This window comes from Phaseolus vulgaris, chromosome 6 (genome assembly GCF_000499845.2).
Source record: "Phaseolus vulgaris cultivar G19833 chromosome 6, P. vulgaris v2.0, whole genome shotgun sequence".
NCBI lineage: Eukaryota > Viridiplantae > Streptophyta > Magnoliopsida > Fabales > Fabaceae > Phaseolus > Phaseolus vulgaris.
In genome coordinates, this window is record NC_023754.2 from 8,354,082 (window position 1) to 8,368,579 (window position 14,498).

Genomic DNA, 14,498 nt, shown 5'->3' on the forward strand with positions numbered 1-14,498 from the left:
TCATTCTCATTGTAAATTTTATTATTTATATTTGTTAGGATCAATCTTTCTTTAAGACGTCATATCAAAGGAGATTTATTTTTTTTAGTAATATATTTTTTACTTTGCACTAAACTATATATTGTGACTAATCAATTCAAAGGTTGAGAATTATGGCTAGATGTGGTTGAAGAAAAACATCTTACATGTCTTAATTTCTTACGAGTCTGAAAGAGAAACTATGAAGGTGGTGGTGAATGCCACGAGAGAACAAGATCAAGTGATGATAGATTTAGTTGCCCATCTTACCAAAGGAAATAAGCAAGGGAATGGTAAACATAGAGTTAGAAACAAAAGGTAACTTGAATAGTAAACAAGTATTTAATAGTAGAAAATAACTTGAAAAACAAAATTTATTGAGAAACATGGAGTTAGAATAACAAGGAGCATAACAAAGTAGGGATGGCAAAGTGGGACGGACCGTGCGGGCCGGCCCGTTGGTAAAAAACGCGGGGTGGGCTGACCTTTTCAACCGCTAACCCACATTAGTCCGCCCCGCATTAGCCCGCAGCCCGCGCGGGCCAGCAGCGGGCGGGGCGGGTTGGCTCGCTAACTCGCAAGGAAAAAAGAGAACAACACAATCGCGTTCACATCTCACAGGTTTCAGCTACTGCTCCCAAACAGTCCACACACAAACGCTCTCGGCAACGTCGCTACTAGTCGCTCGCGCCGCTGCCGTTCATGCCGTTGCTGGTCGCTCGCATCGCTGCGACTTCGCTTGCTCACGCCACTGTTGCTCGATCACGCCGCCTTCGCTCGCTCATGTCGCCTCCGATCACTCACGCCGCCTCCGATCACTTCCGCATCGCTGCCGGACCGCACCATTGCTGCAGCTGCTGCCGCCACTCCTTCTCCACCACACAAGGCAAGTTTTTTTTCTATAAATTAATTGGAGATTTGTGTGTATGTGATTTGAAATTTTGTTATAAATTGGGGATTTATGTTCATTTGATTTGAAATTTTGATATAAATTGGGGATTTGTGTTTATTTGTTTTGAATTTTTTATGTAAATTGGGGATTTGTGTTTATTTTGTTTGAAATTTTGATATAAATTGGGTATTTGGGTTTATCTACATATAAATTAGGGATTTTATATTTTCCAACAGGATCTCAATTTTCAAATTGATTGTAATGGATGAAGAATGTAACATGTCTCTTTGTGACTTTGAATTGGAGGAAGATGATAATATTGAGAAACAATCTGAAACTGTTGAACCTGAAAAAAAAAAAAAAAGGATAAGACTAGCACATCTAATTGTTGGAGGTATTTTACTAGGATTAAGGAGGGAAAGGATGGAAAAGAAAGGGCAAAGTGCAATAGTTGCAACAAAATATATATAACTTGTGGAAGAAAATATGGGACTTCTCATTTAAATCATCATATTATGAAATGTGTTAAAAGAAAATCTGAAGATGTGGGTCAAATGATTTTGGATATGCACGGAAAGTTGAAGGCAAAAAAAAAAGATCAAGTTGTGCATAGGGAATTGTTGTCTAGTCTAGTTATTAGCCACAATTTTCCTTACAAATTTGTTGAGTATCCCGAGCTTAGGACTTGGATAAACTACTTGTGTCCTGATGCAATTATGATTTCTAGAAACACTGTTAAGGCTGATATTGGGAGAATGTATATGAAAGAAAAAATAATGCTTAAGGAATTGATTGCTTCCATTCCTAGTAGGATATGCTTAACTTCTGATTTATGGACATCTATTAATACTGAGGGTTTCATATCATTGACTGCACATTTTGTTGACCCGAATTGGAAGTTAAATACCAAGCTACTAAAATTTTGTCATATGCCTCCCCCTCACACAGGTTTTGAGTTGTCTAAGAAAATTAATGAATTTTTACAAGATTGGGGACTAGAGAAAAATGTGTTTTCTCTAACTTTGGATAATGCTTCTACTAATAATGTTCTCCAAAATACTTTAAAAAGGCAACTTATTTTGCAAAATGGTTTGATATGTGGTGGTGAATTCTTTCATGTTCGTTGTTGTGCACACATATTGAATTTAATTGTTCAAGAAGGATTAAAGGTGCTTGGTGATGCTTTGGGCCAAATTAGAAATAGCATCAAGTATGTGAGGGGTTTGGAAAGTAGAATGATGAAATTTAAACAATGCCTTGAAAGGTTTAGTGATATTGATGCATCATCTGGGTTGTGTCTTGATGCCTCTACAAGATGGAACTCCACTTATTTGATGATTAATAGTGCTCTTAAATATCAACGTGTTTTTGGAAGCTTGCATTTGGTTGATGAATCTTATAAATATTGCCCTACAGAGGAAGAGTGGGAGAGAGCTGGAAAAATTTGCGAGTTCTTGTTACCCTTTTATGAAATCACTAATTTGATTTCTGCTACAAGTTATCCTACTTCCAACTTGTATTTTTTACAAGTTTGGAAAATTCAATGTTTATTGATGGAAAATGTGAAGGATGAAGATGTACTAATTAAGAACATGGCTAAATTGATGATAGTAAAGTTTGAGAAATATTGGGATGAATATAGCATTGTACTTGCATTTGGTGCAATTTTAGACCCAAGGATGAAGTTAGAAACATTGGGATTTTGCTTTGAAAAAATTGATTCACTTACTTGGGAACTAAAATTGGAAAAGATCAATGAAAAATTATACAAACTTTTTGCTGAATATTCTACCAAAGGTTTCACAACATCTTCAAGTGTTCAAAAGCAAAGGCAAGGACAATCTTCATTCTCATCATCTATGTCTAAACCAAGTCTTTTTTATGTAAGTTATTTACTTTAATAATACTTATTAATGCACTTTAATTCATTTTTAATTTTTTTTACAGCAATCCATTATACTAACTTATTACATCATTATAGGAATTAAAAATGCGCAAGCTTCAAGTAGCTAATAAAGCTGGAAGGTCACAACTTGACACTTATTTGGATGAACCAACTTTGGATTTTGACTATTCAGAACAAATGGATGTGTTAGATTGGTGGAAAAATAATAGTCAACGTTTTTCTGATCTTGCTTTAATGGCTAGAGATTTGTTGAGCATCCCTATAACCACAGTTGCATCAGAATCTGCATTTAGCATTGGTTCTTGAATTCTTAACAAGTATAGGAATCGACTTTTGCCTGAAAATGTGGAAGCATGGATTTTCTGAAGGTAATTCGATTATTTTATTTTATCTTATTTTTATTGTATTATTTTTATGAAAAATAATTAATTAATTGTTATTGTTTTAATGTATGCAGATGACAGGGAAAATTATAATTATGAAAAAATAGATGAAAGTTCTTCTAAGGCGGCATCCAATGTTATTGAAATGGAAGAATGTCAATAATGTTTATGTTTAATGTTTTTGAATTAATGTTTATATTTAATGTTTTGGAATTAGGTATTTTTAATGTTTTGGAAGTGGAAGAATAGTGATATTTGATATTTATCTTCATGTTTAATGTTTTGATGTTTGACTATGTTTGAAAAGGAAGAAAAAAAATTTAGGTTTGATAGTAACAAATATATAGGTTTAATTTGACAATTTTTTAAGAACAAAATGTAAAAAAGAAAATATTTAATTTAACATTCTAGCCCGCAATAACTTTCTAGGGCGGGCCAACCCGTCCCGCATTTTTGCGAGCCAAGCGCGGGGTGGGTTGACCCGCTTTGCCACCCCTATAAAAAAGAGATTTGTGCATAATTAGACCATTTCCAACATGGTAGTAAGTATAGTGCGATTTACGATACATAGGAAACGATACGATTCTACCTTCCCACGATACGAATAGATTAAAGAATCGTTTTCGATCCTGAATCGCAGTTGTATCTTGCAAATCGTAGGAAGAATCGTTGAATCGTGAAACGAAACGGTTCCATATCGTGTGAATTAGTGTAGATTTTAAAACCCTAATTTGAATTATTTTTTACCCACATGAACCTCCTCTATTGCCCGAACCTCTTCTCCTCTCCTCCAACAGCAATGTTCATCGAACTTGAGAACGAGTAGACTACACAGGCCGAGAGGTGCGAAGCATGGTGAAGCCAGCGACAACGGAGCTCACGGTAGCGAAGAGGTGCGAAACAACGACAACGAGACAGTAGAGGCACACAACGGCGACAATGACTAGAGGTGCAATATTTACAGGAGGCGACAGAGCTCACGACAGTGAAGAGGCGTGCAACAACGACCAGAGGTGTGCGACAACGACCGGAGGCATGCGACAACAACTGAAGGCGCACGACAGTGGCCAGAGGCAAGATAGTCACGGGAACTACAAAGACATGAAAGTAGAAGTCGCAGGGAAGAAAATGGTGGAAGTGATTTTTTTTCTTCTTTCTATTTTTAAAAATAAGTAAAACAAAAAGATAGATAAAATTAGTTTAGTAATATGTATGCACCACATTATTTTTGAGAAGTGGTTGTTTTGTTAAAATTGTGTAATATATATATATATATATTATTAATTGTATACGTATCTTATATATTTAAGTATATATTAAATTTATTAATTTTCATGAATCTTACTATTCTAAATATAAACTATTCAATACCCTACTTATATCTCGATTCAACTAACATATTTTTAATAAATAAAAAGCCTAGGAGAAACACTTTTAAAGGAAAATGAATTGTGAATAAAGTTATCCCAAAGACCAAGAGTTGTCCCAAACTTTAGAGAGTGAACTGGAGGGAGTATAGATTGGGGAGTAATACAAGCTACTGTTGTTAGTATCCAAATCATTATATGAGAGATTATCCTACTATTCTTAGGAGGGAGGCACCTACCGAAAATGCCCTAACCAGAGTATGTGGTTTTACCTTGAGTGGAGAACAAGCAAAAGAAATAAATAATCTGGTTTGAGGTAAAGGTTTCTTTTAACAATAAAATTGGTCGATATACTCAAGGTCAATTCATTCCTTCATTTCCCTTGATTTTGTGTCAAAAGATTAGAAATATACCTATTAGTTATTTATCTATCCCTTTGATGGTTTTTACCCATACTGAGAAAGATATTGTCACTAGTTAAGTTTGTTTTTGTTTTTCTTTGACTATAACTAATTGTTCTTTTTCTGCAGATCTTTTTTTTTTTTACCTTTATGCAAATTAGATGTTTTTTAGGTATGAATTGGTTAACATCTAATAAAATCATCATAAATTATTGTGATAAAATCATAGAGTTTCCTATAGAAACTCCCCTATTTACACAATCCCCTTCGTCTTTGTTATGTAGTTTTATATAAGTTTCTCAATAATGGGACATATTTAAAATCATTTTCTTCAGACATGACGTCAACTATAGTACAATTGTCGTAGACTGATCATCGAATCTCAGGCTAATAAGCTATGCATTCGATGGTTCCAGAATGGGGTTTGGATGATAACCTACGCACCCGGTGGAGAAAGTAAGAACTCCTAGTGCAAAAACAAAGTGATTTGGAAGAAATCCAAGGTTCAAGAGTGACGTTAAGATTTGTTGGGGGAAAAAAGTCGGAATATGAGGTTTAAGGGCGGGATTAGGATTTGTTAAAAGAAATCTAAGGACGAATAACTATACAATTTCTGTGTTTTTCATATTAATAATAATAATTATTATATTTAAATTTAAAACAGGTAGTTTTAGTACATAATTAAAAAAAATACAATATATGATGTATATACATGAAATTGTTTTAATTGCAATCAGGTCCTTTTGCATAATAATTAATAATTAAAAAATTAATAAATAAAATGACATGTTAAGTGAATACAAATGATACTTGATTAATGGTGACATATATGGAGGGTACCAAAACATTTTTTGAGAAACATGTACACAAGGATTAACCATTGAACATATATATTAAAGGAAAATTAAGGGCATGCTGTGGTACTTTCCTAACATTAAAGAAGGTAGCAGAAGAACCATTAGCAAGTAGGAATAGACGACTAAAAATGGAGGAAAAAGGTCTATTCACCAGTCATAGGGTTGTCGCACCAAATACATGGGCCTGTTGACCGAGGAAGAAACAATAACTAACGGAAATTCTGGCCCAGTTCCCCCTCATGTAGCCATTCTCAGCATAATGCACCCCACTAAACTCCCTTCTCTAAAGCCACCTCAGTCAGCCATGCCCCACCCTTGAAGGTTTGATATGGAGCGTCGCACTTCTTCTTCCTTCACATGAAATAAATAATTCAAAATGGTTTGAATTTTGAAATAATGTCTCAAACTGAACAACCTCCTAACTCACTAACATATTTCACACTTGATTTCCTTGGTCAGTCATGATGTTTTGTTCAGCATCCTCCGAAATTTCTGCTGAATCCGCCCAATCAAGAATTTCCAAAAATTAAAACAAATATAAATAATTAAAAATGCATTAAAAAATCGAAAAGAAAGAGATACGATTCACTGACATTCAGATAGCTGAGATCTTGTAGTGGGTGATTGATTTTCAGTTTGTTTGGTTCACATTTTGGCCAGTGCAACATGCTGTCAAACACTTGCTTTGTCAAGAAGTGCATAGTCAGCACATTCACTGATTTCAAAGACTGGTTGCTAGATGGGATCAGACATATGATTTCTGCAAGGTTGTCAATAACTTTACATATTGTGGGGAGATCTCGTTGCTCCTGTGTAAGAGATGGTGTCGGGGGGGGGGGGAGCTCTTTCCAGAATAACAACTGTCCTTCTACATCATAATGCACAACTTCTTCTCATACCCAAATTAATAACCAGTTTTAACAAGAAAAGTCTCCGTTTCAATATCCAATGTGCTTATCCAATTACACGAGGAATATTTGCAGTATAATTTATCTCTAATTTCGGTATACTACGAACCACATGTAAGTTTTTTTCCTTGGTCAATGGCTAATACCACTTTATTGCATAATTCAACCAGCCAAAATTTTGTATCGAAGAACTTGAAGAATTTGATTAACTGATAGATGAGAAATTCCATAAAGATGCAAACACTCAGATCCATTTTCATTGTTGGACAAGAGTGTTTGCATTAGCTTTACCTCTTCTTTTTTCAGTTTCAAAAGCTTAAGAATCTCGCTAATACAAGGAAAAAATGCTTGTGGGCGGGCACAGTACGTCTGAAAAATAAATATTAGTGCTTGTATATCAGCTTCAAATTGATTGGCTCCCACCTTAGAGAACCAAATCTCATTTTTTACAATGCTGCATGAAATGTAATGATCTAGCCCCTCAGCAATGCTTCTCCACAAATCCAAAAAATCCTTTTTATTGAGATTTATCTTCAGAGTTTGAAGCCAGCTTTTTAAAGCCACCAAAGCTTCAACAAAATCATCGGAAACTACTAAATCAACATCCTCTCTTAGACTTGTATAATCTTGATCGTCCTTAAAGCTATCATTGTTTTGAACATATTTCCAAGAAAGCATTTCGAACTGTCGAAGAACAACTGCAATAATTTCCATAAGCCAGTTTGTTTCCATTTCAGACAAGCTTCTTCTTTCTTCATAAAAAAAGCAGCCATTATCCATTATATCATCCTGTATGGGCTTGCCAGCATCATTTTCAGCAATTTTCATCTCCAAAAGCTCAACAGTATCACTCCATTCTTGTAATTTAATCCAAATATACCTGGCAGCATTTATTATCCCACACGACCTAACTATAGAAACATTATCAGAATTATCCAGACGCAATTCCATTGCCTTGAACTGAAAAAGTAAAAGCTTAAAGAAGTACCAAAGCAATCTTCCAGCAGTAAATCTAATAAATTGTGCACGTGGTAAAATGGATGGCATAGTTTTGCAGCGTTCAATTATTTCCCAGATAATTTTAAGAAAAAACTCTGCAATGGGTGGAGCTTTGTGATCTTCAACAGCCAATAGCAGATACTCCTGATTATTGTCAATCCCAGGTTTACAATTTTTAGAAATCACCCACGATTTCTCTTCTTTCAGTTCGGTATTAAGTTTCTTCCAGGCATTTTTGAACTCTATTTTTGCCCAGATCTTCAGCCAATCAGGCCTATTACAAAATATTGATAGAACTGATACACCTCTTGACTGCCCTTCAAAACTTTCAGACACGGCCAAAAAACAAGTATCCAGATTGAGAAGTGATTGCATCTTTTTGTCAAATGCAATGGTAAGGTCCACAAGGTGAAGCCATGAAGATGATACATCAGGTTTCAAATGCTTTACTTCATATCTTTCAGCGAGCAAAGAAAAAACCTTTTTTTCCAGAAAGCCAGAAAGCATTTGGACCACTGCAGAGACCCATGCCTCCTTTGCACTGCAACTGATAAGCCTGGCCTTGTCAATAAGTGGCTGCAAGACACCATCAATTCCAGCAATAAAATCCCTGGTAACTTTATAAGCCAAAGCAAACATATATTCTGGCTGCTCAGACCATTTGGTGAAATGGTATTCCATCCTTGATGCAATAGGTGACACTAATTCATCAATGGCCCACAGCTGTTTATACTGAGTGTGAGTGTCTCTTTCTATAAGATTATTATTAAGCTGTCTTTCTTCCCTTCTCTTTTGCAGATGCTGCAAAGAGCAAAGAGCTATAAAACTTCGAGAGTAATTTCTTCTTTTTTCTTCTTGCATAAGAACCAATGGATTAGGAAGGTCTGTTATATGATCGCTTCCACTTTTAGACGGAAGCAGTTTTGGTGGCCACCCAAGAGAGACTAGAAGAGCCCGATGATCTGCAAAAACTTGTGGCCGGAGAGCAGATAAAATCTTTTCTACTCTGTTGTCAACAGACTTCAGAAGACAAAGCCACTGAGGATGGTATTTCTCAACACCAACCAATACTTCTTCGATATCATTCATTGCTTTTATGGCCTGAAGCAACTTGTCATGTTTTCTTCCAGCATCCTACAGCACAATACATTCGTGCATAACAATCCATGATCAGTTATCAACAGTCCAACTACGTATATAAACTAACTAAACAAGGGAACAACAATTACTTCAGAGATTGGTGAATTCAAGAGCTTCAATTTAAACATATTCCCTGTGTGGCAAGCCATGACAAAGAGAGAAGCATCTTCAAGATCCCCAACTAGAGATTCCAACTGTACAGCAGTCTCTGAGACAATAAGTAAAGTAAACTTTACAGCTAGCTAGTCAAGATACACAGAAAATCAGAGGCACCAACCATTTGACTGAAACAAATAATAGCACTCAATGAATTCCACTTTTTATAGAGCCCAATACAATCACCATTTACCAAACATAACTCAGCGCAGGAGAAGACACAATGCAAATAGGAATACATTAATCTAAGGAGCATATCAAGTAAATCCACCGCAAAATAACAATAATATATACATACATTACATATATATATATAGTTTTTGTGGCGGATCCAAGACCTGAGTTAGTGGGAGCAATTTGTTTAAGAAATAAAAATTAATATACATATGAAAATAAAGACATGACAGTTAAAATCATAAAATTTCAAAACATTTAATCAAATAAATCAGATTCCTTATTATTGAAAATTGGGGACAGTGGGTTCAAATATATAAAATTAGAAGGAAAAAAATATAAAATTCAAGACATTTATTTACAATTTTATCAAAATAATGGACACCTTCGAACATTGAAAGGTCCACCATGTCCAATGAAAACACAAGCTCATTCCTAACAACAACAAAATCAGACTAAAATGCCAATAAATCAATCAACCAAGTAATTTAGCATTTGGTTGCAATTGCATGCAACATTACCGCATGAAAAACAACTAAGAAAGCAGTAACAACAAAAGTAGTACGTAGTATTTTTTTTCAAAAGTGGCACTAGTTTTAACCACACAGAAAAATCATTTGAAAAGACACACAAATATAGACTAGCATAAAAGACTTCATGAAAGCACGGCAACAATGAAACAAGTTGAAGACTCAAATGGAAACCCCGCACACAGGCACAGAGAAAAAAGGAGGGAAAACATCATAGCATTCTTTTGATCCACAATGACACAAGTTTAAGACACCAAAAAGTAAAATAACAAAGCGAAACCCAAACACTCACAGCGAACAAACTCACCAAAATAACACCGAAGAGACTCGATTCGATTCATTTCGTTAGCCAATCGAGGAATCTCCTCAATCAAAACCCGCCGAAACCTCTTCGAACCAATTCCATCTAAACACGAAAAAGAGCATCCAAAACCATTCAACAAAAGCACGAAAACTAAACACACACATATATATAAAAAAGCATTTCTTTTCTTTCATACGCGGTGAAATACGGAGGGAGAGATTGCGAAGAGAGAGAGAGAGTTGCTGGAGTGAGGATTTGGCGCGGAAGGAACGAGCGATCCACGAAACGGTGCGTTTCGTAGCGTGGAGGAGGAAGAACGAGTCTAGCTCGGCGCATTGCTGCGAGAGCGAGGAGGAGAGAGAGAGGTTGGAGGATTCCTGAGATAGGTCGCGTTTGGTTTGGAAGTGTTGATCAAGAAACGCCCCGTGTTGGGGCGCGAGGTCGGCAACATTTGGCAAACAAGGAAGAGAAGAAGAAGAAGAAGAAGAAGAAGGGTCCATGGATAGTAACCGGTGAGGTGTGAGTAGTAGCAGGTTTTTTTGTGTGTTGAGTATGAATGGTTTTCAACTTTGGTTCCAACTCAACTTTCGCTTTTCAAATTTTATAAATCCGCCTTTTATTTTATAAAACAAATTATTAATACAGGGGAAAATACTTTCGGCGGTTAGTTTATTATTGTATATTCTCGTTTCTATTATATATTAAAATTATCAAATATAATATACGTTTATATTTTTATTATATTAAAATAATATAATTTAAAAAAAATAAAAATTTAAGAATTTTGAAAGAATTATATAGAAAATGATGTCTTCTGTGAAACATGGGAGAGATTTAAAATATTGTTGTGAAAATGCTTAAATCATGGGTTTGAAACCATTATTCAAATGAGTATCTTTCATGATGGTCTTAGATCTAATACCAAGATGTTTCTAAACGTTGCAGCTAGTGATACAATGATGGTTATTGATGCAGAACAAGCAATAAAGATTATTGATACATTGGCATGAACGGAGATTATCAAGCCGAACATAATAGATAAGGTATTCAAAAGAAATGGTTGTTAAAGTTGAGTACTTCAAATGTAATTTTGTCTCTGAATAAAATTTTGACATAATAGCTTGAAGCATTAACTGCACAAATGCCTAAATTACCACAACAATTACAAGTTGTGCACTTTTCTCAGAGTCAGAATCAACCAATAAGGTGTGATTTTTGCAAAGGTGATAATCCCAATGGTAATTCATCTAAAGCATAAGTAAATTACATAGGTAATCAGGAAAGGTAAGATGGTTTCTCCAATAATAATAATTATTCTCAAGGTTGGAGAAGCAATCAGAATCCAAATTTTGGGTGGAAACAAGATAGTAGTCCATCTAACAAGCAATGTCCTTTCCAACAACAGCAACAACCCCTATATCCTTCAGTTCCTGAAAGATTAAACAAATTTGGAGATACCTTGGAAAAATTCATGAAAGCTACTCTGCCCAGTCAAGAGAATAATATGGCGGTAATAAAAAATTTAGAAAGACAGGTGGGACAGATTGCCAAACAGTTAGCTGATAGACATAATGATCAATTCTCAGCCAACACACAGACCAACCCAAAGGAACATTGCAATGTAATTACTACTGAAAGTGGTAAAGTAGTAGGAGAAAGTGATGTGATTCCAAGAACATGATATGGATTTGATATGAACATGTTATGGATTCAATAAGAGTTGGAATATGATTAGGCACTTTTTAAGAATTCGATCAATGTTCTTAATCATTCAAGAACTCACCAAATCACAAGAACCAAGCCAAACTCACATAGAAACCCATTTTTGGACATATGAACCGAATGAAACAAAGAAGCACACAAATGCACCGATTGAAACTTCAAGAAACACAATTAAAACCATAAGAATAGCAAACTAAGCCAAACTACCGAACATAAACACAAACTAAACAAGTTCTACCGATTGAATCAACAAGAAACAACAAAGACATGTTTTAGAGTTTGTTTTTGGAATGGAAATGGAAGAAGAAGATGAAAAGGACAAGGAAACTTATGTGGTTGGAGCTCTTGGAATTGTGCACACCACTTGAAGGATGGTTGGCTTCAAGATGAGTGTTGTTGCTGCCACTTGAGAGCCCAAGAATTCACTCAAGATAAGACTAGAAGAGAAGAAGACACAAGTCTCTCTCAATCACTCACCAATTTGGTAGATGTTCTTTACTCTAAAAAATCAATCTTATTATTGAAGGTGCCTATCATGCCTTTATATAAAGACATATGACCGACCAAGAGTACAAAGGAAGGAACATTTGAAGAGTCACCTTCTAGTCTATTCCTAAATTGGCGCCTAAATGAGCAAGAGAAGGAAAAGTCACTTCTTCTAGCTCTTTCCTAAAAACTAACGCCTAAGGTACTTACAAAAGAGGTGTCTTTTTGGTTTCCCTCTTAGCACCTTCCTAAACACTACTCCTATATGTTTTACAAATTTATACAAAAGAAATTACAAAAAGGGAAAACATTTGAAGCTTATTTCCCAAATCCTTAGCTTTGCTCCTTGTAATCCTTTGAGGTATAAAGGATGATGAGCTAATTTGTCTTTGAGAATCTTGAACTTGAACCCCATTCTCTTCTTCAACTTGATCTTCATCAGAAAGGGATGGTGATAATTTAGTTGCTGAAAAAAGGAAGAAAAGATAAAACTGAGAAAGAGATAGAGAAGAATAAGAGTGAGGAGAAAAACAAAACAAGAAAAAAAAGAGAAAAACAAAACAGGAAAAAAAAGAGAAAAACAGTGAAAATAAGGAGAGGGGTGTTCTTGTAAAAGATTTATCATATCCTCATGCTCCTTCAAAAAAACATAAAAAAATGAAATTTTTTGATAATTTGCTTTCTAATATTTCTTTTGCAGAAGCTCCGGAGCAAAAGTCAACGTGTGAGAAATCTATGAAGAAGTTGGTAACAAAAAAAAGGAGCTATATTGATGAGAAGAATATACAGCTGGAGGTTGGATGTAGTGTTATTATTAAAAAGGGTTTGTCTCTAAAATCCAAGGACCCAAGAAGTTTTATTCTTCCAATCTCTAGCAATACTGAAAAAAAATAGGTGAACTAGAGATTAAACCCACCAAGATGACGCTACAGTTAGCAAATAAATCAATTAAATGTCCTTATGGTGTGGTTAAAGATGTTCTTATTAAGGTGAATAAATTCATATTTCCTGTGGATTTTTTGTGATGAACATGGAAGAAGACGAGGATGTTCCCTTGATTCTTGGCAAACTTTTCATGAAGATTGTTAATTGATGTTGATGATGGAAAGCTTAAAGTAAGAGCTCAAGATAACGAGGTAACTTCAATCTTTTTAATGGTTTAAAAAATTGTAATGCAGAGAAGGAATGCTTACAAAGAGATACAACAAAGGAAGTATTTCCTGATACTAAAGAGCAATTAGACCTCTCAAATTTATTTGAGGAAGTTATACATCATCACACTTCAAAAGCGGAAGAGAAAGAGTTGGTACCAGAAATTGTAAAAGCAACTCCCTAATAAAGAGCCATCTATATCAGGGACAAAAGAGGAAGACAAAGTCCAACAGGAGGTAATTATAGAGAAGGGTGAATATAGACCAAGGCAACCCATAATGCTTAGAAGTGCTAAGTTAAAATTTAAACATAGATGGTTGAAAACAAAATGGTCAAGTTTATGGGTTATCAAGGCAAAATTTCATATTCTTTTGTTCATGAATATATGAATTCATTTTTCAATTTTCGAAAAATATATTAGAATGGGATTCAATTCATATGAACACTTGCATTCTATGTTTGGAATTAAATCAACCACTACTCAAACAACTTCTAATTTGCTTTTTGCTTTTAGCTTTTCACAATTAAAATCAAACTAAGTAGAATGGATTTAAGACTCCTAGAACACTAAGAACATAAGACCCAAGAAAAAATAGGTAAGGAAAGAAAAAAAAGAAAGACACAAATCATTCAAAAGAAGAATTTAAATCGCATAATGAATAAAAATGTAGAATTGTAAATGACAAGAATTTAAAGGTGGAATTGAAATTGCTTGAAGATAATACCAAGAAATAAAATGTTTTGGAATTTAAAGGCAGAAATAAACTCAAAGCAATTAAGCACAAGATAACCATGCTCTGATACCAAATGATGTGAGTTGATTTTAGGATTGCACATTTTATGGGTTGCACTTTGTTTAGGATTTTTTTGAATTAACAATTATGTGAGAAACCCAAAGAAGATTCTCACTGGATACGAACTTAACCAAGTGGTTAAGTGTGAAGGTTCACTTCTATAGGGCAAAGAGAAAACACAATTATGGTGAAGATGATGATGATGTAGGTGCGAAAATAAAGGGCATGAAAAGAGACATAAGATGAAGAAGAGAACCAAACAATAATGAATAAAAGTATGGAAGAATGGTGTAAGGAAAAGAAAAGAAA

General features: G+C 34.8%; 2 protein-coding genes across 6 annotated transcripts; one reads left to right on the forward strand and one right to left on the reverse strand.

Moving 5' to 3' along the window:
- Nucleotides 1-1,464: 1,464 nt before the first annotated feature.
- LOC137833316 (zinc finger BED domain-containing protein RICESLEEPER 2-like) lies at nt 1,465-3,122 on the forward strand. Its single transcript, XM_068641672.1, has 2 exons — nt 1,465-2,793; nt 2,892-3,122. The coding sequence occupies exons 1-2, from the start codon at nt 1,465-1,467 to the stop codon at nt 3,120-3,122; spliced, it is 1,560 nt and encodes a 519-aa protein (XP_068497773.1).
- A 2,639-nt stretch (nt 3,123-5,761) lies between these two features.
- On the reverse strand, nt 5,762-10,626 carry LOC137831036 (RINT1-like protein MAG2L). 5 transcript variants are annotated; one of them, XM_068638532.1, is made up of 6 exons: nt 10,232-10,612; nt 10,039-10,137; nt 8,961-9,079; nt 6,418-8,865; nt 6,256-6,319; nt 5,762-6,175 (listed from the first exon to the last, which is right to left on the reverse strand). In XM_068638532.1, exons 1-4 carry the CDS (start codon nt 10,533-10,535, stop codon nt 6,895-6,897), a joined length of 2,493 nt encoding a protein of 830 aa, XP_068494633.1. In that variant the 5' UTR covers nt 10,536-10,612; the 3' UTR covers nt 5,762-6,175; nt 6,256-6,319; nt 6,418-6,894. The 5 variants fall into 5 exon arrangements, with proteins under 5 accessions (XP_068494633.1, XP_068494630.1, XP_068494631.1 ...); XM_068638531.1 differs by having other exon boundaries at nt 6,036-6,175; nt 6,256-6,316; nt 10,232-10,626; XM_068638529.1 differs by having other exon boundaries at nt 5,762-6,316; nt 10,232-10,626.
- Between the last annotated feature and the right edge of the window lie 3,872 nt (nt 10,627-14,498).

What these genes read in the sequence shown, in the direction of transcription:
- LOC137831036 (XM_068638529.1), bottom strand. Translation starts at nt 10,535, where the DNA reads ATGGACCCTTCTTCTTCTTCTTCTTCTTCTTCTCTTCCTTGTTTGCCA. An exon ending in CTCCCTCCGTATTTCACCGC is followed by an intron (nt 10,138 to 10,231) that starts GTATGAAAGAAA and finishes TTTCGTGTTTAG; the next exon opens with ATGGAATTGGTTCGAAGAGG. An exon ending in GTCTCTTCGGTGTTATTTTG is followed by an intron (nt 9,080 to 10,038) that starts GTGAGTTTGTTC and finishes TTATTGTCTCAG; the next exon opens with AGACTGCTGTACAGTTGGAA.
- LOC137833316 (XM_068641672.1), top strand. Translation starts at nt 1,465, where the DNA reads ATGATTTTGGATATGCACGGAAAGTTGAAGGCAAAAAAAAAAGATCAA. An exon ending in CTAAACCAAGTCTTTTTTAT is followed by an intron (nt 2,794 to 2,891) that starts GTAAGTTATTTA and finishes ACATCATTATAG; the next exon opens with GAATTAAAAATGCGCAAGCT.